We start from the raw sequence: 24013 nt of genomic DNA, 5'->3' as shown, positions 1-24013 counted from the left end.
CGAATTCAATGATAATTTTTCCTAAATAAACATCCATAAGTTTCTAAATCTTAAAGTAGGCCTATTTTTTTTTACCAAAGTAATTCTATTCCGGATACAAGACAGTACTGCAGCTTAATCTAAATATTCATTGTGTAATATTAGGGTAAATGATACTGAAAAGTGTCTGAGCTCTTCAGACTTTAATCTTTTTAATTCGGAGAAGCAATGTGCAGAAATTCAGAGAAATCTAATGCCAAATTGGGGTTATGTTCCATTGGACAGAATGAATGAAAAAAATATTAAACAAAATATCTAAATATTTGTTTTTTATGATAATACGATTTTACCATTTCACAAAGATACACGTTAGGACATTATATAACCGCGCTAAATTTATTTAATAACATACCTGTATCATCGTAATACATTTGCATAATATGTAAAACTATATTTTAAAATATAAAAGTTTAAGAAATATTTTAAATAGTTTTTGGATATTTCAATTTTATTTTTCGTAACAAACCCAGGTATCTAAATTCATTAATCAGAGACAAGTTTTCAAATTACTGACGGCTACTTTCAGCAAATTTGATCACATCACATCAAAATCCTCACGGCAGCCTCGTTCCACCCCAGGTAACGGAAGTTGTCGAGGGTGTTTGCGCCACTTCCTGGCTCTGACCATTCGCGCATTTGCTCGGTTAGGCACTTCTATGTCTGCGAGTCGGACGCGCTTACTACAGACTCCAGAAAGTGAACCACCATGGCTGTTGTTTACACAGTAAATGGAGGCCGTTTGCAGGCTGACGATGACGGATTGCCTTCGGAAGATCGGCCCGTAAGCGTTACATCTGTTGTTTGGCCCTTGCTAGACAGCACCAAAACGATTAAAGTGGAAGACACAAGTGGGCACGAAGATCCTGTTCCCACCGACTCATTATCCTCGGGAGACCATGCTGCAGCGACGCATGTTGCTCCACTGATTACAATCAAAGAGGAGCGTATCGAGGACGAAGAGTATTTTCAGATAAAGTTAGGTGATATTGGAGGGAGTTTGGACGACAAGATCGAAAACAAGGACGGATCAGACAAGGACAGCGTTAATGGTATGTTATTCCACCACTCATTAAAACAAGGTAGCTAGCTCGTTGTAATGAAAACACATTTGATGTAATGCATTTCCGAAGGTTATTACTGAAAGGCGTAGTTTAATTGCTAAACCAGGATGTGTTTTCTCAGGGTCGATGTTTGGTTATGATATGATGAATCTAGGTAACTAGGTCGCTAGTTAGCGTTAGTTTTTGCAAGGTAAGCAGCGAGCTGCCTTTCAGGTTCGGTTACAGCACAAAACGTAAATACTCTTATTGCAGAGTCTAAAGGGTTGGGTGCTTCTTACGATTATATCTAGCTGATTTATACAACTGTTTTACTGTGATAAGTCCCGTTGTTTCTAGAAAAATAACTTTGGTTAACTACATAAATATTTCTTATTTTATTACGGTTCAGTTGTTTTCCGTATTAATTTTCCTATTGTGGCATTTTATCGCGAGAACAGGAAAGGGCGCTCGCCCGACGGTCAGCGCTGGTGACGTCACTTGGTGACGTGCAATCAGCATTGGCTCATTGATTTGAGCGAAGTGACATCTCCTGAACTCCCAGCAATGAACTGTAAAGGGTATGCGGTCTACCCATAATCATGAAACGTTTCCTTCTGTTTGTGCTGTGGATTTTATTTCAATATCCGTAATTCCAACTGAATCTGTACTATTCCCCTGGCTCGCTACACTACTGATTAATGCAGTTGTGGAAATTAAATTTGCGCAGTTTACTGCTTAATTCTTACACCAGAGCGTCAACCTAAACAAGCTTAAAATACATGATACTCTGACTATTACTTTGAACTGGTAGTTGCAGTTAATGACTATCAATTTGTAGGGGTTTTTTGGCAAGCATTTCCATCCAAAGCAACATAACTTCTGAGAAAGCAGGGTCGGGCGATATATGGAACTATTGCAGGGTTGCCTAGTCTCATGCATCTGGCATGACACTCCCTTTCAGAATCTCTGGGTCATGCAAGAAATCTTACGGCAAATCTATTTTACTACATTATAAATGTAAAATTTTCTACATCAAAAGCATTGGTGTAGTTTGCAAACCCTATGAACTATTTACAAGGTAATAAAAGCGTTACATACATGTTTTGAATTGAAAATCTCACTCCAACCAGCTGAACAAAGTTTGCAGCACTACCTATTCACAGTTAAGGGCCTTGCACAGGGCCCCACTGTAAAATCCCTGCCATGTCTGGGCTTTGAACTGGTGACCTGATCACAGATACAGCATCCTAACCCACTGAGCCACACACTATTGTTATGCTTTAGTGTTGTACCGGTGTACACTGTACTAACACAATCTTTATTTGTATTAAGATTGCAAACATTTTTATGGTAATCTGAAAATGGCTTTTGTTTGTTTAATAATAAAGCTATGTTTTAATAAGAATTTTAATGTAAAGTTCAGTGAGTCTCATTATTAAACTAATGAATTATGACAAGTATGCTGCTGGTGTAGTACCATAAAGATCTGGATGCGATACATGGTAGTGTCAAACAGTTGGTTAGTGTAATCTGAAATTCACTTTAAAGTAGTTATTTTGAATTGCTAGGCTTAAGCGGGAAAACACTAATTTGATACATAGTAAATATGCTTGGGCTATAATGGTACATGCATTTTTTTGTGGTGTTATTTTGTGGAATGCATATTGAATCGAAGTAAATGCATTTCTTTAGACAGACGGAACCTAAATTCACAAGTAGGTGTTCGACACGGAAAAACACTATGCCTTTGCCGTTTCGTTTATGATCATGATGCAGTCAAATTTGTGATTTTATTTTGCATATTTTTTACAATGTGTGTCTCAGCTTTTGTTATACAGGCATATTAATAGACATTGCTTTTTGTTTGGTTTACAACTTTCTAATTATTTGCAGTTTTCAAAAAAGATCGGAATAGAAGTGTGTCATGAAGTGTCTCATTCGCTAATAGTAGCTAAAAAAAAAAAGGTCGGAAAACAGTGGAGAAAACCCATTGCTTAAATAGATAAAGAAGCCAAAACTCTGAAGCTCAGGATTCAGGACAATGGCTCCGATGTCGCAAGTGCTGCGAGAGGTTATGCTCCATTAAAAATGAATAAATAACAGCAGTTTTGAAGTCAGTTTTCTTGGTGTTAACAGAGGAATGGCAGTGGGAAGCTGCTCTAAATTTCCCGTATTTTGGGTCGGGATCTTGGGGTTTTACAGTCTGCTTTAAAATGAGTTTATATTTGTAAACATAGGCTATATACACTCACCTAAAGGATTATTAGGAACACCATACTAATACGGTGTTTGACCCCCTTTCACCTTCAGAACTGCCTTAATTCTACGTGGCATTGATTCAACAAGGTGCTGAAAGCATTCTTTAGAAATGTTGGCCCATATTGATAGGATAGCATCTTGCAGTTGATGGAGATTTGTGGGATGCACATCCAGGGCACGAAGCTCCCGTTCCACCACATCCGAAAGATGCTCTATTGGGTTGAGATCTGGTGACTGGGGGCCATTTTAGTACAGTGAACTCATTGTCATGTTCAAGAAACCAATTTGAAATGATTCGAGCTTTGTGACATGGTGCATTATCCTGCTGGAAGTAGCCATCAGAGGATGGGTACATGGTGGTCATAAAGGGATGGACATGGTGAGAAACAATTCTCAGGTAGGCCGTGGCATTTAAACGATGCCCAATTGGCACTAAGGGGCCTAAAGTGTGCCAAGAAAACATCCCCCACACCATTACACCACCACCAGTGGTAACAAGGCATGATGGATCCATGTTCTCATTCTGTTTACGCCAAATTCTGACTCTACCATTTGAATGTCGAGACTCATCAGACCAGGCAACATTTTTCCAGTCTTCAACTGTCCAATTTTGGTGAGCTCGTGCAAATTGTAGCCTCTTTTTCCTATTTGTAGTGGAGATGAGTGGTACCCGGTGGGGTCTTCTGCTGTTGTAGCCCATCCGCCTCAAGGTTGTGCGTGTTGTGGCTTCACAAATGCTTTGCTGCATACCTCGGTTGTAACGAGTGGTTATTTCAGTCAAAGTTGCTCTTCTATCAGCTTGAATCAGTCGGCCCATTCTCCTCTGACCTCTAGCATCAACGAGGCATTTTCGCCCACAGGACTGCCGCATACTGGATGTTTTTCCCTTTGCACACCATTCTTTGTAAACCCTAGAAATGGTTGTGCGTGAAAATCCCAGTAACTGAGCAGATTGTGAAATACTCAGACCGGCCCGTCTGGCACCAACAACCATGCCACACTCAAAATTGCTTAAATCACCTTTCTTTCCCATTCTGACATTCAGTTTGGAGTTCAGGAGATTGTCTTGACCAGGACCACACCCCTAAATGCATTGAAGCAACTGCCATGTGATTGGTTGATTAGATAGTTGCATTAATGAGAAATTTAACAGGTGTTCCTAATAATCCTTTAGGTGAGTGTAAATAGCTGATATGACAAGAAATTACCATGCATTTTTACCTCTATACCGGTAATTAGCATATACAGGTTAAAATGCATGATTATTTCTTGTCATATCAGTGCAAATGCACATGTATGTACGCATTTGCACTGTCACAGCAATGGATTGCCGCACATATCGCATTTAAAGGTGAATGCATACTTGTGTGCCAGTTATATGCAGCCCTGATTATAACAAAGATTGTATCAGAAATTCGGATCGGTATCGGTGCTGATCCAAACCTATTTGACGGATCAGGTATCAGCCATGTGTGACCAATCCACGTCCTGTACTTACTTATTTAGTTTTTGGCAATCTCTAAAAAGATATCTCCTATTTCGTGTTAAATCTATTTGCACAATCCTTCGCACGACAGCTCTTTCCCATTTTACATGTGTTTTTTTGTGGCATTCAAGTCGAACAATAACCTCATGCTGAATGTAAAAGCTGGTAGCTAAATAGGAGCCATTTTATAATTATGCAATTTATAATCCGATTAGTCGACTAATCGTTTTAATAGTCGATGACTAGTCGACTATCAAAATAGTCGTTAGTTGCAGCCCTAGTCTAGCCTCCACTTAATAGCATGTGACTATGTTTAAGAAAAAGGTGTCTGTTCCTATAACACTTAATAGAAGGTGAGCTTATTGTTTAACAAACAAAGATTTACAACAGGACAAGACAGAAGCACATGTGTAGTGTGAAAATGATTAGAGTCCTGTCACCGCGGTTAAGTTAGCCTCATATTCGATATTCAGTTTTCTGGCTTCAATAACTTTTAACGGAAGTAAGGTGGGGCGTTTTTAATGAGATTAAAAAGATGTCCAGTACACATCGATGCACACCGATTATTTTTGCGCTTCAAACCATTTCGTGATTTGTGCCACATTTTTGAATGTTCGAATGTATCCATATAATGTGCAATGGGACAATATATGACTGGGTTAATAACTTTAAAACTAGACAAGACAGGCACATCTAGTGAAGTGTACTTTGATCAGTGGACAACAGGGAACAATGCACACCCCTTCGGTTTTCAGAATAACTTTCTCTGTAACAGTTATTCATTGTATTAAATTGCAAATTATATGCCATTGCTCCATTTCATACATATTGACAGAGAGAGCCCCTCACAATTTGCGCGCTAATGTCGTATGGATCATCCAGGTACTCTGGCATTGTCTCGGAGCAGGTTTGAGACTTCGCATAAATTTCCATAGCAGCATGCCTTGAGTAAAACCTACCCACCTTTCGTAGTACATGTTAATCGCGAAGTTACACCACACGTCATCAAGTTACTTGCAAAGTTACCCCGATAAGCCAGTAACCCCGCTTTGTAGTACAGGCCACTGGTGGCTTGAGGTTTAGTCCAGCTTGTTATGCTTGAATGTGTACATCACATGATTCACTGAGAACTGATTGATCGGTATTGTACAATTTCTTGCAGTTCTGGGTGAGTGATATGGCCAAAATGTTGTATATTTTTTAGATTTGTGGTCCACAATATACATAGTTTTTTTTGTCTGTTTACAATCAGTTTAGAATGTATAATTAAGCATCTAACCCCTCACCCAGGGTTTTTTTTTTGTTTTGTTGAACTGTTGTGGCGTCCATACCCCCGTGATTAGTATGACTTATCTGCTTATCAAACTGGCGTAAATAGGGGTGTTTTCCATCGCACCAGGTACCAAACTTTTGGTACTTTGAAAAAGTACAGAAAGTATGTTACCTGAATCTGGTGGTTTTCCACTGGCATAAAAACTGGTACCGGTGTTGTGCTCTAAACTGCCCCCCTGTCACAGATTGCCTCCCCTGATGTAATCGCTACAGTGAATAGGGAAAATTTGCTGACTTCTGATTACTTTTGGTGTTTGGTGTGATGTCATATCATTTCCAGCAGTGATGGTGCCAAGTATGAAGCTAATCGCCATATTATAAGTATGAAAAGACAGAATAGGAAAAATATTGAAGCAGAATGACTTCAACAAAGTGTCAATATTATAGGTAAACTTTAAGGAGGGCAATTAAATTGTCATATCAGCCAGGTACATTTAAAGGTACGTTATTCAAGTAAATTAATCTCTTCTTGTCACTGAAGGTGACTGCATTTGCACAAATGAGCATTGTTGAATAGGAAAGCATTACTGTTGCGTTTGAATGAAAATGTAGTTACTGTGACATTTGCAACATTTTACAGGAGATTATCAATCTTAATTTGAAGTTTGATTGTAACATACCATAATAAGTAATGTGAGTTTTTCTTAGTCTGCTTAAGGCAAGAAAAATGAAGTTACAGTGAGCAGTCTCTTCTGCCATGCAGGGGAAGAGAAGTGACTTTACCTTTAAAAGGAGTGATTACGTTAGCGGAGGCAATCTGTGGCAGGGGGGAAGTTTATAGCACAACACCAAAAACTTGGCATGCGTTGCAATTTTAATCATTCCTTTTATATATTCTATGTTTATAAATCAGTTTAAAATTTTACCTTTGCTGCTTTTGCATGAGTGCTGCATATGTTCTTAGACAATCATAATCATTTTCATCCTCACCATTTAAGTCACTTGAAGATGGGTTTGTGAGAAATTTATTAACTTTTTTGTACCCCAATATTTATTACAACAAAATCATATCACTTTATAACAATCACCGTATGCATGCTGTATTAGTATATTCAACAAAATACATTTTAATTTCTTGTCATGCCATCTGGATCTTTTTGTTGTGTATATATTCTTACGACCTTTTTTTTTTTTTATTTAAAAAAAAAAAACATTTTCTGTTTTCAAGGTGCCGTTTGTATTGTGTTTCAGTGGCAGGCTATTTGCATAAAAAATTGATAAAGAAAGAAAGCATTTCACGTTCCACCCCAAAGTGCCAAAGAAGTACCCCAGCTGGTTTGGCACTTTCAATACTGGAACTTTTGGTACTGGTACTCAACCGGAAGTCAGTGGAAAAGCGCCCCAAAAAGTACCATACTTGGTGCAGTGAAAAAGCGTCCCATTCATCCATGTAGTACCGAAAGCTGGCATCCGGGCAAATGTTTCACCTGTTATCTAAAGCCCTGGTGATTTTGATGCTTGCATGTCTAGTGGAATTGAACAACCTCAACAGTATTGATTTAAATTTAAATATTGTTTGAGAAACCCGGCTTTAAATAATGAAAAAATTTCTTACCCATTGAATATTTGAGGCAGGGACAAGCTCCATTAGTACAGAGGCATAGTTCTTGGGGTTGCCTTGAATATACCCTGCCCAGTTTTACCACCATTTGCAGATGTAACATTCAAATGAGAAAATTGAGTTGAATAGCCTGTAGTATAATATTTTAAGTTATATGTTTTGCTACTTGCGTGCTTAGGCACACACCTGATTTGGCTGTCTGTTTTCTCAGACTTAATAATGCTGTTTTTCTGTGTTTCATTGATACATGTAAACAAAGTGTTGTCGCTTGGAAATGCCTGTACTGTGTACATGGTGTAAGCCTGTTCAAATGCCATTTGTGTTTTGTACTTCTGTGCTGCATGAAATAAAATGTATGTTTCTCATGTTTAAATGATGTAAATGTTGAGAATGTTTTAAAGGATGTTGGTTCTGACAATAAAACAATTGTTGTCTGCTTTTTTTCTTTCTTTTTGAGAACAGGAGCCCCCCTGACCTCCCATTTTCCCCTTTCTATTTTTAGGGGATTGGCTTTTCCGCTGTGTGGATTGTGGTGAAGCCTTTGAGCAGAGGGAGGCCTACCAGGAGCACCAACATGAACACATCCATGATGGTCCCATAGTCTGCCTAGATTCAGACTCACAGTGGCATGACCTTCTTGTTTCTGAGGATGGAGGTCGCCGAACACTCTGCTGTGCTCTTTGTGGTCGTAAATTCTCAAATTCTAGAGGTTTTTTCGCCCATCAACTCAAGCACCGGACTCAACCCCTCAAGCAGGAACCTGTGACTGAAGTTGGCGTACCGGTCAATAAGCCTCGCATTTTTGAGTGCGAAGACTGTGGTAAAACCTTTTCCACTGTAGGCCTCTACCTCAACCATCAACGTTCACATAAGCAAGCATCAAAGTCTGTTTTTCACCAGCTGGCCCATCTGAAGAAAAAGTCCTTCCAGTGCCCTACCTGTGGCCGATGTTACTCACGGGCCTCAGCTCTTGATGCTCACCGTCGTTGTCATGAGGTCAAACTGATCAAATCTCGCAGCTCAGGAACAGAGAAGCTTTCAGTTGCACTGGAAGGTGGAGAAGAAAATGGAGATGATGCTGGGGATGACAAAAAAACAAGACCTGTTTGTAAGTGTCCTGAATGTGGAAAGACATTCCGCTCTTTGTCTGGCTTGAACATCCACCAACGTTCCTGCTGCAATTCTAAATGTCCTGAAGAAAAGCCTAAAGAGGAATTTAACTGTCCTGATTGTGATAAGTGTTTCTTGAGTAGTGCTTCTTTAGTGTGTCATCAACGTTGGCATGTTCGGCGGGCTAAAATAAGCAGCATTGGCCAGTCTCTTTCATGTGAGGAATGTGGGAAGGTCTTCTCTTCACTTACCTTCTATGAGAAGCATCAGAGACTTGTGCACAGTGAAGAAACTCCAGCTAAGTCATTTCTACATCAAGTCTGCCAACTACAGAAGAAGGCCTTTGAATGTCAAGATTGTGGCCGTCGTTTCTCACGTGCCTCAGCACTTCAGTCCCATCAATTATGTCATACTGATGTTTTTGGAGATGTAATTGACAAGGTGTACCAGAAACCAGTTGTCACCCCAACATCCCTGACACCACCTCAAAAACTATACTTGTGTGATAAAGAAAAGCCAGAAAACTTTGCAATAGGAACGTTGGCATATTCCCAGGGAGCTCCTCAGTCATCAGAGATGGATGACCTTACTTGTAAGGATACTAAAAAGGATGAGGTGGAGGGTAACAACAGCATTTCCAATACTGAAATTATTGGAATAACTGAATCTGATGACTTGAGAGAAAAAAATAATCACCTTTTGGTTACAGTACCAGAACCAGCATTTGATTGTGAATCAAACAAGGAAGTCCATACCGATTTCAGTGCTCCTATAATCAAAATAAAGAAGTCAGAAAGTCCATTAAAATCAAAGACAGAGGTTGATGTTAAGCTTGAATTCGAATCTGTAGAAAATGAAGAAATTGCAGATAATCCATGTAAAATAAAGAATTTTGAGTGTCCTGAATGTGGTCGCAAATTTGCTAGTGCCAATGCTATACGCTGTCACAGAATGTGGCACAAGGGTCCTATGGGACGGGCTGCAGGTCATAAAAGCTGGACTCACAAAATTCCAAGCCAGACTTGCCTGAAAAAGTTTTTCAAATGCAATGATTGTGGAAAGGAAAGCCACTCACTTGCCTCACATCGCCATCACCTGCAACAACATGGAGATCCGAAACCTTACAAGTCGCTTTTGTTCCAACTTGCTGGGTTACAGAAGAACTCCTTTGTGTGTGAGGAATGTGGAATGCGTTTTTCTCGAGCTTCTGCTTTGCAGTCCCACCAGCAACACCATACAAAGCCTAAAAGAACCCATAAGTGTCCGCATTGTGACAAAGCCTACTCGAGTCATGGTGGACTGTATAATCATCGCAAAACATGTCATGGTGAATGGTCTAATGAGGGTGCTTCCACTGACCTCAAAAAAGATGTTTTCAATCCAAGGAAGACTCTTCTTGGCCCTAAGGTGTACCACTGTGAACAATGTGGAAAGGGCTTTTGGTCGCTGGGGGCATTTTCTCAGCATAAGCAGTGTCAGTGTGTTGAGGTCAAGGAGAAAAATGATTTGCCTGAGCCTCTAACTTCTATTAGTAACCATCCACGTACAGATGATAAATGTGCAGTTTGTCCTGTTTGTGGAAAGAAGTTTCGTCACAAGGGTTACCTGAAGTCTCACATGAAAATGCACTGTACCACTCCACAGAAGAAACATAAATGTGAGATATGTGGTAAGTCTTACCACATGCTTGCCTGTTTCCTCAAGCACCAGATAGTGCATGACTCTCAAAAAAACCCACCCCCAATCAAGTCTTTTCAGTATCAAGTGGAGCAGGTGAAAAAGAATATGTATAGCTGCCCTGATTGTGGTAAACGGTTCTCCAGAGCCATGGCACTTCAGTTCCACATGAGAAGCCATGGCTATGAAACTGGATATCCCTTTTCTTGGACAAAATCTGTTGCCAAGCTGAAGATGTTTCAGTGTCCAAGTTGTTCTGACCGTTTCTCAGATGAAGTACTTCTAAAAGATCACTTGAACCAGAAACATTCTGAGAACCAGAATGAGTTCAATGAAAGTAGGGAACATAATCAGGAACACGAAGAAACAGTGAGCACTATTGAATCAACCCAAAAAGGGAAAGATTTGCTGAGCGAGTCAGAGAATTCAGTGAAAGAGGTACCTCTAGTCAAGGTCAACTCTGGAAAGTATAAATGCAGTGAATGTGGAAGAGGATTCTCAGTTGTTGGAGCTCTAAATTTTCATAAGAGAATTCATCTCAAGCAACACACTGCTTCAGATAATTTAGGAACTCCTGCTGGTCTTGAGGAAGCCCAAAGTGTAGAGGTCAATGATAAAGATCTCTACATTTGTCCAGAATGTGGAAGGAGCTTCAATACCAATTCTGCCCTGGGGACACACAGACGATGGCATGTCGACAGGAACTTCGCTCTGACTTTGTCAACAGCTGATGTACTGTGTTCAGATAAGAACAACAGTGTAGCTGATGGACCATTTCACTGCAGCCGTTGTGGCAAAGGATTCTCATACTTCTGTGTTCTTAGACGCCACCAAATGAATTACTGTGGATATGAAGGCCAGACTCAGACAGAAGCTCCAACTGATCTTGATCAGGGGCCTAATAATAAACCATCAACAAGTAGTGAATTGACCTGCCCAAAATGTGACTTGACCTTTAATCGTTCTTCACTGTTAGCCTCTCACTATCAGACTCACCATGCCAAAAATTTCATGTGTAATCAGTGCAATGTGTGTTTCTTTTCAGGTGAGGCTCTCCAGAAACATGAGTCACAGTTCCATAGTGGTACAGAGATCCCAGAGAAATCTGTTGCTCCAACCCTTAAGAAACCCAAGTTTCTAGTGTCAAGAAAACGTTATGAATGCCTTGAGTGTGGCAAGCGTTTCTTTAAGATAAGGGGCCTTCGGGCACATAGATGGCAGATGCATCATGGGAGCCGAAAGTCAGTGGGCTCCTTTAGAACATCGCTGAAACCCTTTCCTTGCACTGGCTGCGAAAAGCGGTATAGTTCTCAGGGTGCACTGTATAACCACAGGAAGATCTGTTTAGTGGCTAAAAGGAAACTGAAACAAAAGAAGGCTGTGATGATTGACCCAATATTGCCTCACTGCTTTTCTCAGCCATATGGAAAATGCCTTTTTAAGTGTCATAAGTGTGGCAAAGCCTTTCCCAGTGTAGATCGACTAGAGGCCCATAACAATGTTGCTAAGAGCCGGCCACATTGTTGTGCCCTCTGTTGCCGTGGTTACTGGACAGAAACCCAACTGCAGCAGCACTTGGCCTGGCATGACGAGGTGCGCCTCCGCTTGCCAGCTGAACTGCGGTATCGACTCAGCACCTGTGCTCAAGCCGCCAGAGTCCTCTCCCTTTCCAACCAGAAACAGAGTGCAAATCTGCTTCCATCAAAACCTCTGGCATCCCCTGTTGATTCTCATTTACTGGAAGACCACAAGTGCTTGCATTGTGGAGATATTTTCCCGACAGCTGATGCCCTAAAACAACACCAGACTTCACACAATGATTTCTACCCTTGTTCTTTATGTCCACGAACCTTTAGTCAAATCCAGGAACTTGTTGATCATCACCAGGAGTGTATGAGTGAGGACAGAATGCGAACTGCTGAAGAAAAAGAACCAGTGCTTAAGGATCCCCGTAGAGCAAGCAACGAGTTATCCTGCATTGAGTGTGGGATCACTTTTAGTCAGGAGGTGGAGCTCCATCAGCATTACATTGAACATGCTCGAGGAGAATACTAAATGATGTGTGGGGGTAGGGGATTCTCAGAAAGTGGCGTTAAAACAGTATTGACCCTTCGAGCTGTACAAACTGAAGAGGGCCAGAACAATAGACAATAGAGCATTTTCTCTGATTACGATGATGATGACAACCCCCCACGCATTTTATTGAATCCCAGAACATGGTTGATTCTGTCTTTTCTGTTTCTAGTATTTTGCAGTTGGTGTACTTTTATTGTAGTACTTCAATAAAATATAGGTACCTTTTTATGTTGGAAGGATTTTCTTTTTTCTCAGGCTCTATTGCTCATCTCTTGTGCATGAGCTTAGTTAAATGTTTACAAGTGCCCTCAAATGTAGCTGCAAATTGAAGAATGTGTTTTAACAATTAAATATTTAATATGAATTTGGTGCTCTAACTTTTTGATGTTTGCTTTATTCATCTGGCGCTTTATCTGTAAATTGATAATCAGCTAAGCATACATGAGACAATAACCATGCCATATAATGTCATTTGGTTATGCAACTTTTAACTAAATCTTAGCATATTTGATTTTTCCCCCCCTCTTTATTTTCCCCCTCAATAAGAACTTAAATATGGGGCCATCTTGTGGAAGTACTTGTGTTTCTTTGAGTCTCACACAGAGACTACTACCATGTATGTTTTGTGTAAATCAGAGAAACTTGAAATGTTTAGTAAATGTTATACCAAAGTTTATAGAATAGTTTACACCTTGTTCTTATGTTTTGTGTATAGATGTGTATATGTAGTGATTAAATGTATTTAAATGTAACATTTCTTTTAACATTTCTGATCATAAAACTTTGCCCAACTCAAACCATCTATAAGCTGAAATCCCAACCTGGTGGATTTAACATCAAACACGTATGTAAATGTACTAGTTTTCTCGTTGTACTATATATTCATAGTTAAATACTGCTCACTAACGTAGTGTGATCTACTATACGGCTAACTTTTAGCCTGAATCCTCGAAATCATATAGCACTTGTACAGAATGCTCTGGAAATGTTATATAGTCAGAGAGTTCTCTGAATGTTGATAATTGCATTTTCAACAACAAAATCATTTAATGGGTGCTGAAACGCATATTATAAAAAGATTAAAGGATCAATGATGTTTGCTGGAATGATTGCAGTTTATTGTTTGATTTCCTGGAAATTTGAATTTGTTCTGATTTACCATTTTGCGGCAAGTCACTTAACCGATATTACTTACCATTGTTTGATTCAAAACATAAATGTAAAATGTTCGACTTTGTGTATAATTTTATTAAAATGTGCCTGACTTGAAACTGACATTCAAAACATGTCCTTGACTATGTATATTTACGGTTACATTTACAAAATGAACACTAAGCATAGCTGTGCAGTGTCATAATCGCAACAGATATAATCTTCTACCACTTCATTTAAAAGTATGCTCTACTGACGTGATTAGTCAGCAGATATATGCGGTGTATATGTTTACAAATTGTCTTTTGAAGACGCCCCAGTTTTGAAAACTTTAATTTCCACTCGTGTATGATTAGTATGTACATGTGGTATTTCTGAGCTGAGTTTAAAGGCAGGTAGATATATTTCGTGAAGGCTAAAAAAAAAAAAAAACTTTCAATTGTTAGATATTTTTCTTTGATTTATAAGTGAACGTACTTCATTGGGTTGTTTGCAGATGTCTAAATAAATATTCTGAATATCCATTATTCCACATTGGCTTTCTTCCTTTTAATATTCAAGCATAACTGACCTACCCTAGCTTTACTCCCTGGCTGTTTTTTGTTCTGACGGAGTTTGTAAGGACACGTTTGCTTATTTGCCATGACCTGAAACGTTTTAATGTTTTTTTTTTCGCTCTGTTACTGTCTTCTAGTGGAGCTACCAAGCCTGATGTGTCCAGATTGTGAGGAATCATTCAGTAATTGGGAAGCCTTCAACATCCATTTACGCCAACATGGACATAGTGAGGAAGCGAAAAAGCAGATGTTAGTTTTGAACAAAGAAAAGAAAAACACTAAACTAGCAGAGAAAGGAAAGGACCTGAATCTGAAATACCAAGAGGAGGAGGTCTGTTTACCTGGCTCCTCAGAAGCTAAATCCTCAAAAGTTTTCAAGCTTCGTTCTTCAGTGTCTGTGCGCTCGAGGACTAAGAAGCCCTTCTATGGCAGCTCGCCCAAAGTGTATGCATGTGGCACCTGTGGAAAGGTCTATTCTTACTTGGAGTCCTTCAGAAATCACCAAAGGATGCATCAAGATAATCCAGAAAAGCCCAGTAGTTTCAACTGCTCTGAATGTGGGAAAATCTTTCATCGTGCATCAAGTTTAGCTTCTCACATGAAGGTGCACAGGACTCTTGATGACCCAGATAATTTCAGTTGTGATCAGTGTAATAAGACCTTCAATTCTCACCTCACCTGGATGTCACACCAAGAGATCCACAAACGGAAACCTTTTTGGTGTGTGTTATGTGCCAAGGGGTTTAAGGACTCTAAAGGACTTGACAGACATCAACTTGGCCATGACCTCAAGCGGCACAAATGTAACGTTTGTTCCAAGACCTTCCGCGTACCTGCAGAGCTCCGTTACCACTACAATACTCACACTGGCGCAAAGCCGTACAGTTGTGGCCTGTGCTGGAAAACCTTCTCGCAGCTTGGCAATCTAATTACCCATCGTAAAAAGCATGTTGGGGTCTATAAAGAAGGCAGTGAGACTCCCCTTGGGTTCCAAACCAAGCAGTTTGCTGGCAAAAGAAAGGTGACTGTCATGAAGAAGCTGATAGTTGTGGTTAAAGGAGAAGATGAGGAGGCCACAGGTGCAGAAGTGAGACTGCCAGACCAAGAAGTGCAGGATGAGGAGTATGACAGTGAAACTTCAGCCGACAGTGAGGAAGAATCAGGAGGTGATGGGAATGCTGACGAGCAAGAGGGGGACCTACAGTGTTATGAATGTGGCACCCTTTTCAGGGAAGAGTCAGAGTTGCACCAGCATTATATGAAACATGCCAGTGGAGAATTGTGAGTAGCATTAATAAAAAGATGTCTTTCTGTCCGTCTTGTCAGTAACTATTGCTTGGCAACAACAGGGGAACGGTAAACAATTGTTCAACTAACTGATGAAAGTTTTATTGTGTCCCGTCACCAATTTACTTTTAACTATAAAATTTATAGGAACAAAAACACTATAAAATGTAGCATTTTAATCACATTTAAAATAGGTTTTCTTTTGTCAGATTGTTCTGTTATTGGCAGAAAGCTCATTGTCGTTAAAACCATTATCAACATGGATTAAAGCGACAGCGAGCTGAGCAGACTTTCTTCAACATTACTACAGCTTTTCTGTTTAAAACTGGGTTAAGGTTTTAAATACCATCATCATTAAAGAATAACCTTCCAGCACTCAACATTAATTTTCAGTTTAGATGCCATAATCAAAATAATATACTGCACCTGTTCTGTATGATGCAGTGTCATTTTTAAATCTACCAGCCACCTGTACTTATTTTTAAATGCTTTTTTTTTTTTATCCAAATCACTTACTAACCAAACGTAATATTACTGGATTATTTTTTCCCCCCACATACATAGGCTAGTTTGTGTGCTTTCACTTTAAATCATCTCTCTAAAAATTTTAATTTTATTTTTTTTTTAGATTGAATAATCTAGGTGGGGTGCTTTATCTTCAATTAAATTACACCATGGAGTCTTACGTGCAGTTTTCATAGTTGCTAATTTTGAAAAGAAATAACCATTATTCTGCTTTTTAGACGGTCTCTGATTTGACTGAATAATGTAAGAAAATATGGACTGTTTATTCTGATGAGCTGAGGCCCCTCCCCTTTTGGACTCCATGTCTAGTACTGTTTGGAACTGTTGCAGATATGAAATATCTAAAACATACCAGGTAATTTGATCACTGTCACGCAGCATTATTTTAGGTGTTGGAAGGTAAACTCATTGACTGGAGGAATGTGTAAGAACTGGCCCAAAATGCTGATTCAGCATAATGTTTATCTGTCCATAAGTGTCACATTTAAATACTTGTTTCCATGAAAATAAAGAATATTTCTTGTTCATTGCCATATTTCTTTAAAAAAAAAAATGCACTGAGTAATCCATTGAAATGGAAATGAAAGTTAGGTGCCCATTCATCACCACAGGAGGTACCAAATAGTAATATCTTACAAACCTAATTGTTTAATTAAAAATAAAAGTATAAAATCGGAATAAGTCTTCAGGAAATAGATTTTTTACCTTTTTGTCATTTATGATTAATATTTCGATAAAATCCTCCAATCTTCCAATCATTTCTCTTGGTCACACTCGTGGGGGGGGTCTGGAACCTGTCCCCAGCAGCACAGGGCGCAAAGTGGGGGAACACCCAAGGTGGGGTGATGTAAAGACAATCCTTAATGTAAATCATTGGAATTTTTAATTTTAAATTACCATACATTTGTTATGTGACAAGTTTACCTGAACTGTATGACACTCTCAGCTGCTTTATGGGATTCTGGCAATACAAATATGAATAAAATGACCTATAACTGGTTTGTCTTTTTTTATACTTTGCATGGATTCATACTACAGTTTTTTTTTTTGGGGGGGGGCAACCAAGATTGTAACAGTACCATGTAAGCCTGGGAAGTTGTGGGCAATGTATGGGGGTCTGTAAGGAGGTACCCCCTCTATGTACACATGCCGTTCTGTTGCTACCAATCTGCCATGTACATTTCTTTATATTCAAAGTCACGTACCATTGAGAAAAGGAGTCAGTGTCCCTGGAGCGTCTGGGGTCTAGGGGCCAGCTCAGGGGGCCAGTGGTGACATCGCACTGTGAACCTGTGACCTTCCAGTCACAGACACTGTGCTAACCTGCCCTGATATGGTGGCTTTACACAGATGGAGACTTTCCCAAGATCCCCCCCCCCCCCCAAACATCAAATATTGCCCAGGGGTGGGACATGTGTGTCTGTATATATGCAGTTTGTCTTCTCTTTGCCATATTTTGATGTTCTTCAGCAAATGGGAATTATAGTTTTCTGGGAAGTCCTTCCATGTTGAATAATAATGATGCTGCTTTATCGATCTGTGGGGACATTCTCTTTGTTTATCCCGTCTTGCTCTCCGTGATGCATGTAGGTGAGGGCAGCCACCTGCCGTGGTAGCCCATGGAGCTGGGGGATCCATGTGACTCTTCTACCATGGCTGGGCTCACCCCACCAAACTTCTGATTACAGGCACACTTAACCTGCTGAGCCACACACTACCCCCGGATGAAATTAGGCATGTTTTGATAAATAAAAACAATCTGCACAAGTAGATTTTAAAAGAATTACTGGGATCTTCTCTGATATTTGTGTTGCTCCAGTCATACCACATTTCTTCATGTCCTTGTGTCGTTTGGTGTATTCCAAACATGGTTTGGTTTGCTAGGCAGTGGTATGGTTAGTTACTTCAGTGCTGTGCTACATGAATGGTGATGGCAATAAGGTTGTTGGATGCTGAGAGTTCCGCCCTCACTCTCAGCCATGGCGAGTGTTCCTCGCCTGCATTGACTGGGAGCACTGGTGCGGGGATCTCTGATCAGCCAGTGGCGGGTGCTGTCTGCCACACTGCTTTGTTCCGTGAGTATCTAACGGTGTGTCTCCGCCCTCAGTTTTCTCTACCTGCTTGCCTTCCTTCAGTCCTCCACACTTATACCACACCCTGATTTTGATTCTTCCACCACTGACAATGACTTAATGCTCATTAAGCTGGCAAATCCAGCCTTCATACAGCTGCTGGACAGGTATGCCTGGGAACCACGATCAATACATCAGGTAAGATGAGAAAGGAACATGGCAGATCAGAATTTGCTGTGCACCCATTTTATACCCAAATCCATACCTATGCACAATGAAACATACAGACAGTAATGGGCTTTTTCTCATTTGATTAATGCAACATCTCTAGAGTCCCGCTTACATCCAATATGCCATTAGAGATGAAGGACATGAGTTGATCCATGGTTTATGAGCGGTGGTCTGCCGCCATGTTTTTCAGGGAATTGTGCAACAGCACTACAATGCCTGGATCTGCCCATTCTTACTAAGAGTGTCAGAATGCATATGAAGGCCTTATCACAGACCGCATGTTCTGTGCTGGCTTCCTTGGAGGATGGAAGGATTTCTGCCAGGTTTGTTTTTGAGTTTCCCTTGTTTCTCCACGTGTAACTGAATTTTAAAATTGCTCTCCTTTTATCCTTCTGAGCTGCAATTTAACTGTAGTTGTTCCAGAACAGTGATGGTCAATGTGGCCACCTGGTTAATGAGCAGTATCTCCTGATTCCTCTCAGGGTGTCTGGAGGAGCTGTGATATGCTGGGGTCACCTTCAAGTCATCGTGTCATAGGGTCACAGCTGTGTATTCAATGGCTACCCCATGGTTTACACCAAAGTTTGCTATTGTGTTCATTGGCTCAATGACATTATACCAAAGAAGTGAGACTGTAGGATGAAAAGTTTTATATAAATGAACTGGCTCTGTATTTCTCTCTCTAAATCTGTTCTTCGGCTTTGCAGTGCCCACTGCATGTGCAGAGCCTGTTTTATCACCTAGTCGCTGTGATCTTTTATTCTTTACACCTTCTAAAGGGGTCTTGGCTATGAGATTAAAGTTTTATAGAGGAATGAATTCATTGTGTTCCCCAGACTCAGCAAAAGCCAAAGGGGCTGTTTCAGGTCCCAGAGCTCATTGAAAGGCAGGTGGTGCCCTTGTGTTCTTCAGCTCTTGTATGGTCAGTGTCAGGCACACGGAACGCTAACACTTTTCCCTTCAGTAGTGCAGATCATGGTTCTGGCTTCCTTCAGTGCAAAACTGAACCATGCAAGGAAAAGTTCAAACTCTATATTAATTACGCTGCTGTACACGTATTGTATATATGTGTCCCTGTGTTTCCTGGCAGTTTTCAGACTCACCAGCACCCTGTAAATGATAATCAGTTACAGAAGATGAATGAATGTGTGTCCTATTCCCTCTTTTTCCATATTGACTGCAGGAATTAAAGTTGAGAACGGTTATTTGAGATTGACTCCTAAATTAATGCATTTAATTACATGAATTTGCTTGTAACATTGGCCCACCTTGGGCAAAGCAAGTCTCAGCAAACTGGTATTTAGCGAGTTTTAATACCCTTTTGGAAACTATTTTAAAAAAGTAATTTTCCTGAGTTTGAGTTGCTATCAAAAGCTCATATACTCCCATTTTCTCTGCAATCTGACAGTTCGCACCCAGCCCCCCAAGATAATCCTGTGCCCCGCCCCCAGCATTTCTAATCTGTGGTTGCTAGGCATTGCTGCAGAAGATCTTAAAGACATGTCAGATCCTGTTGAAAGTGGCTAACTGAATGCCTCATATTGTTGAAAATGGCGATGCATTGGCTTGTACTGAGCTCATATATTTATCTTCTAACCTTGTAGTTCTCGTTAAATCGGAATCAGAGAAACCGCATTGATCCCAGAGGGAAGTTGATTCTGTTACAACTGCAGAGATAGAGACGCAGTAGACAGGATGAACACTTGACAAAAATGAAAAGGCAATGTATCACAAACCAAAAAATCACGTAAAACAACATTTATATAAAATATAAAATAATACATATAAACTGAAAGTCACATAATCTACAATATCAACTCTCCAGGAGAAAAGATAAATACTGTGTTTGACATAGTGATAGGATATAATTATTGCACAAAGTCTTAGCAGCAGACCGAATATTCTGCATTATGGTTGCATGTAACAGATGAGCTAGTTATTAGTTACTGCACCAATTTTCTGCCACAGACAAGATATTGCTGATCATAGCGGTATATAACAATCACACTGAAATGCTTACTAACGGAGGGAGGGAAAACAGCTTATTGTGTGGATGAGTGACTTTGGGCATGTTATCAAGATAGTAACGTGCCTACATAGGCACGTACACAGAGCACATACACTGTTTGTATAGCATTTATCAGAGAGCTTTGGTGCAATCCCACTGTTGCTGTAGATGGTCGTCTCACCCACTTTCACTTCCACACCAGCAGATCTGTTTTCTCTGCATAGATGCGCTCTTTTCTACTGCCTGGCATAATCAGTTTTAGTAGGAATCCGCCAAGATGCTAGGACACCTGGCTTTGGTTTATAACATGTTACGCCCCAAACACACTGCCTGGCGCTGTGACCATTTTTCTGCCATTAAACTAGCAAAAGTGGATTTGGCCATGCCCTATATGAACTTGCACCATGCGCTTCAGATTGTTATAATAAGAACCAAAGTGTTCTTAAATTCTATAGCCAAGGACACCGTCTTCGCTTAGATCAAATGGATCTGATGAGACCATATGAAAAACAACCAATCAGTTCATGTCAAAGGTCAAAAAGCACTTTTCTTCTTGTACTGGAAGTTTAAGGAAAAGTGCTGAGAATGCCAGTGATGCTCATTTCCAAGCATATCACGCAGTAAAGCTGGTAGCCCACCGAGTGAAGAGATGCAGATGGTGATGTGAAGTACACCAAAGGATGAATGAAGAACTGCATGATTGTGGGTGTCTAAACAGTGTCTGTACCTGGTACATATGTCTAGTTATGATTGTTTTTTTTGTGTGCCTCTGTTTGAAAAACTAATTTTGATCAACCACCTCTGGAGGTGCGAGGCAACAATGCTAACCACTGTGCAACCATGCTAACCAGCTTTACAATTCCTTTCTTGGAAGTTTACAGATAAGTACTAAGGATGCCTCAATGTTTCAATGCAAAGACAGATAATGTACGTATATTATACTTATGGGGAAAGCCAGAAATGGTGTGAGTTTTATCTGGCACCGCCAAGGTGAGGAGGGAATGACTGAAACAGCATTATGTGTGACAGCTGGTCTATGGCTTTCACACTCTGTGATGAGCATCATCATCATCATCATCCTGCCCCTCTCAGGGCCCTCCCCACCCAGGGAAATTCACAGCACCTTGTTCGGAAGGGTCTTACGATATATCAGGGCTGTTAATTGTTTCTAATTTGTATTTGAGCTGCCATTCAGTACGCATTACTGGTATCACTGTTATTTTGATGTGTAATAAATTATTTTTATGCAGGAACTTGGTGAGAGATTCTAGTAGCTGATTACTTCAAAGCTCTCTTCACATAGGTCCTGATATCTTCATTTATTCTTCAGAAAAAAACTGCAGGTTATTCGGTATGAAATTTTATCTTATTTATAATCAGCAATGGTTAATTTTGTTTCATGTGTGTTTATATATATATATATATATATATATATATATATATATATATATATATATATATATATATATATATAATATAAAATCTGTGTGTGTGTAAATGAGAAATATGGTGTGTGGTGTCGCTGTATTGTGTCATGAACTGTTGCTTTCATTTTGGGGGAATATTTCTCCGATCACCACCAGGTGGCAATCACATCTCAATCCTACGAGGAAACTAAGTTGGTATTTCTACCTGGAGTAGCTGTGCACATTTGGGGTCATTGTGTTCACATAGTATAACATTTGTATTTATTACCATCAAACAGGCCACAGAGATGCAAAGTAGCTAGGAACTACACTCACCTAAAGGATTATTAGGAACACCTGTTCAATTTCTCATTAATGCAATTATCTAATCAACCAATCACATGGCAGTTGCTTCAATGCATTTAGGGGTGTGGTCCTGGTCAAGACAATCTCCTGAACTCCAAACTGAATGTCAGAATGGGAAAGAAAGGTGATTTAAGCAATTTTGAGCGTGGCATGGTTGTTGGTGCCAGACGGGCCGGTCTGAGTATTTCACAATCTGCTCAGTTACTGGGATTTTCACGCACAACCATTTCTAGGGTTTACAAAGAATGGTGTGCAAAGGGAAAAACATCCAGTATGCGGCAGTCCTGTGGGCAAAAATGCCTTGTTGATGCTAGAGGTCAGAGGAGAATGGGCCGACTGATTCAAGCTGATAGAAGAGCAACTTTGACTGAAATAACCACTCGTTACAACTGAGGTATGCAGCAAAGCATTTGTGAAGCCACAACACGCACAACCTTGAGGCGGATGGGCTACAACAGCAGAAGACCCCACCGGGTACCACTCATCTCCACTACAAATAGGAAAAAGAGGCTACAATTTGCACAAGTTCACCAAAATTGGACAGTTGAAGACTGGAAAAATGTTGCCTGGTCTGATGAGTCTCGATTTCTGTTGAGACATTCAAATGGTAGATTCAGAATTTGGCGTAAACAGAATGAGAACATGGATCCATCATGCCTTGTTACCACTGTGCAGGCTGGTGGTGGTGGTGTAATGGTGTGGGGGATGTTTTCTTGCCACACTTTAGGCCCCTTAGTGCCAATTGGGCATCGTTTAAATGCCACGGCCTACCTGAGCATTGTTTCTGACCATGTCCATCCCTTTATGACCACCATGTACCCATCCTCTGATGGCTACTTCCAGCAGGATAATGCACCATGTCACAAAGCTCGAATCATTTCAAATTGGTTTCTTGAACATGACAATGAGTTCACTGTACTACAATGGCCCCCACAGTCACCAGATCTCAACCCAATAGAGCATCTTTGGGATGTGGTGGAACGGGAGCTTCGTGCCCTGGATGTGCATCCCACAAATCTCCATCAACTGCAAGATGCTATCCTATCAATATGGACCAACATTTCTAAAGAATGCTTTCAGCACCTTGTTGAATCAATGCCACGTAGAATTAAGGCAGTTCTGAAGGCGAAAGGGGGTCAAACACCGTATTAGTATGGTGTTCCTAATAATCCTTTAGGTGAGTGTACATGTTTATGGAGTCTAGCTTTTCTGCCTTGGTGACGTACAAATCAGCAGATCCTTGGATTTAATTGGATACAATTGATGGTTAAGGTCAATGTATGGATTTTCATTGACATTGGTAGAGTTGCCACATACACAGTTTCTAGATGCTTTACTTCCACCCAAATTCCAATTATTTATTCTAGTTGGTGTCATAGCATAGGGAGCAGAACAGGGTACTCACTTCATGGGAGGCAAGTCCGTCTCAGAGCACAGACACACTCGGTCTGGGAAATTCACCAAGCTACATGTCTTTGGACAAGGGCAGGAAACACACACAGCTCCACACACCTGGGACAGTATTCAAGTGCTAAAAAAAACTCAGTTTCACAAATTCTTTATGCATTGTTGTCCAGTGAGTTTTGCAGTTCTTAAGTATAAATCGATTCTTTTTAAGCAGTATGCTAAATGAGATCTAGATTTACAACAAGCTCTCATGACATACATCCAATGCACTTATGGAAATTGTTGCTGTAGACTTATTTAATTAGGTTTATAGATTATTTTTATGTTTATAGCAAGGAAGTCTTGGTTTAGAAATCAGTTTCAGCACTAACACTAAATACACGGTCCAAACCCTCTTGTGTCAACCCTAATTTTATGCATTC

At 40.2% G+C, this 24013-nt stretch overlaps 1 protein-coding gene across 2 annotated transcripts; it reads left to right on the top strand.

Annotated features, from left to right (window-relative positions):
• Positions 1-608: 608 nt before the first annotated feature.
• LOC111854825 (uncharacterized) lies at positions 609-17099 on the top strand. Of its 2 annotated transcripts, XR_002840766.2 has the most exons (3): positions 609-1088; positions 8220-13424; positions 14427-14560. XR_002840766.2 is itself a non-coding variant. In XM_023833227.2 (2 exons), the coding sequence occupies exons 1-2, from the start codon at positions 746-748 to the stop codon at positions 15572-15574; spliced, it is 1491 nt and encodes a 496-aa protein (XP_023688995.1). In that variant the 5' UTR covers positions 611-745; the 3' UTR covers positions 15575-17099. The 2 variants fall into 2 exon arrangements, 1 of the variants encoding a protein (XP_023688995.1); XM_023833227.2 differs by lacking the exon at positions 8220-13424 and having other exon boundaries at positions 611-1088; positions 14427-17099.
• Positions 17100-24013: the final 6914 nt, after the last annotated feature.

The sequence above is a fragment of the Paramormyrops kingsleyae genome, chromosome 9 (assembly GCF_048594095.1).
Source record: "Paramormyrops kingsleyae isolate MSU_618 chromosome 9, PKINGS_0.4, whole genome shotgun sequence".
Taxonomy (NCBI): Eukaryota; Metazoa; Chordata; class Actinopteri; order Osteoglossiformes; family Mormyridae; genus Paramormyrops; species Paramormyrops kingsleyae.
The sequence above is the reverse complement of the archived record's forward strand: the minus strand, read 5'-3'. Positions and strand labels throughout refer to the sequence as shown.

Coding starts and splice junctions, on each gene's coding strand:
- LOC111854825 (XM_023833227.2), top strand. CDS start 746: ATGGCTGTTGTTTACACAGTAAATGGAGGCCGTTTGCAGGCTGACGAT. Junction 1,089..14,426: donor AGACAAGGACAGCGTTAATG/GTATGTTATTCC, acceptor ACTGTCTTCTAG/TGGAGCTACCAAGCCTGATG.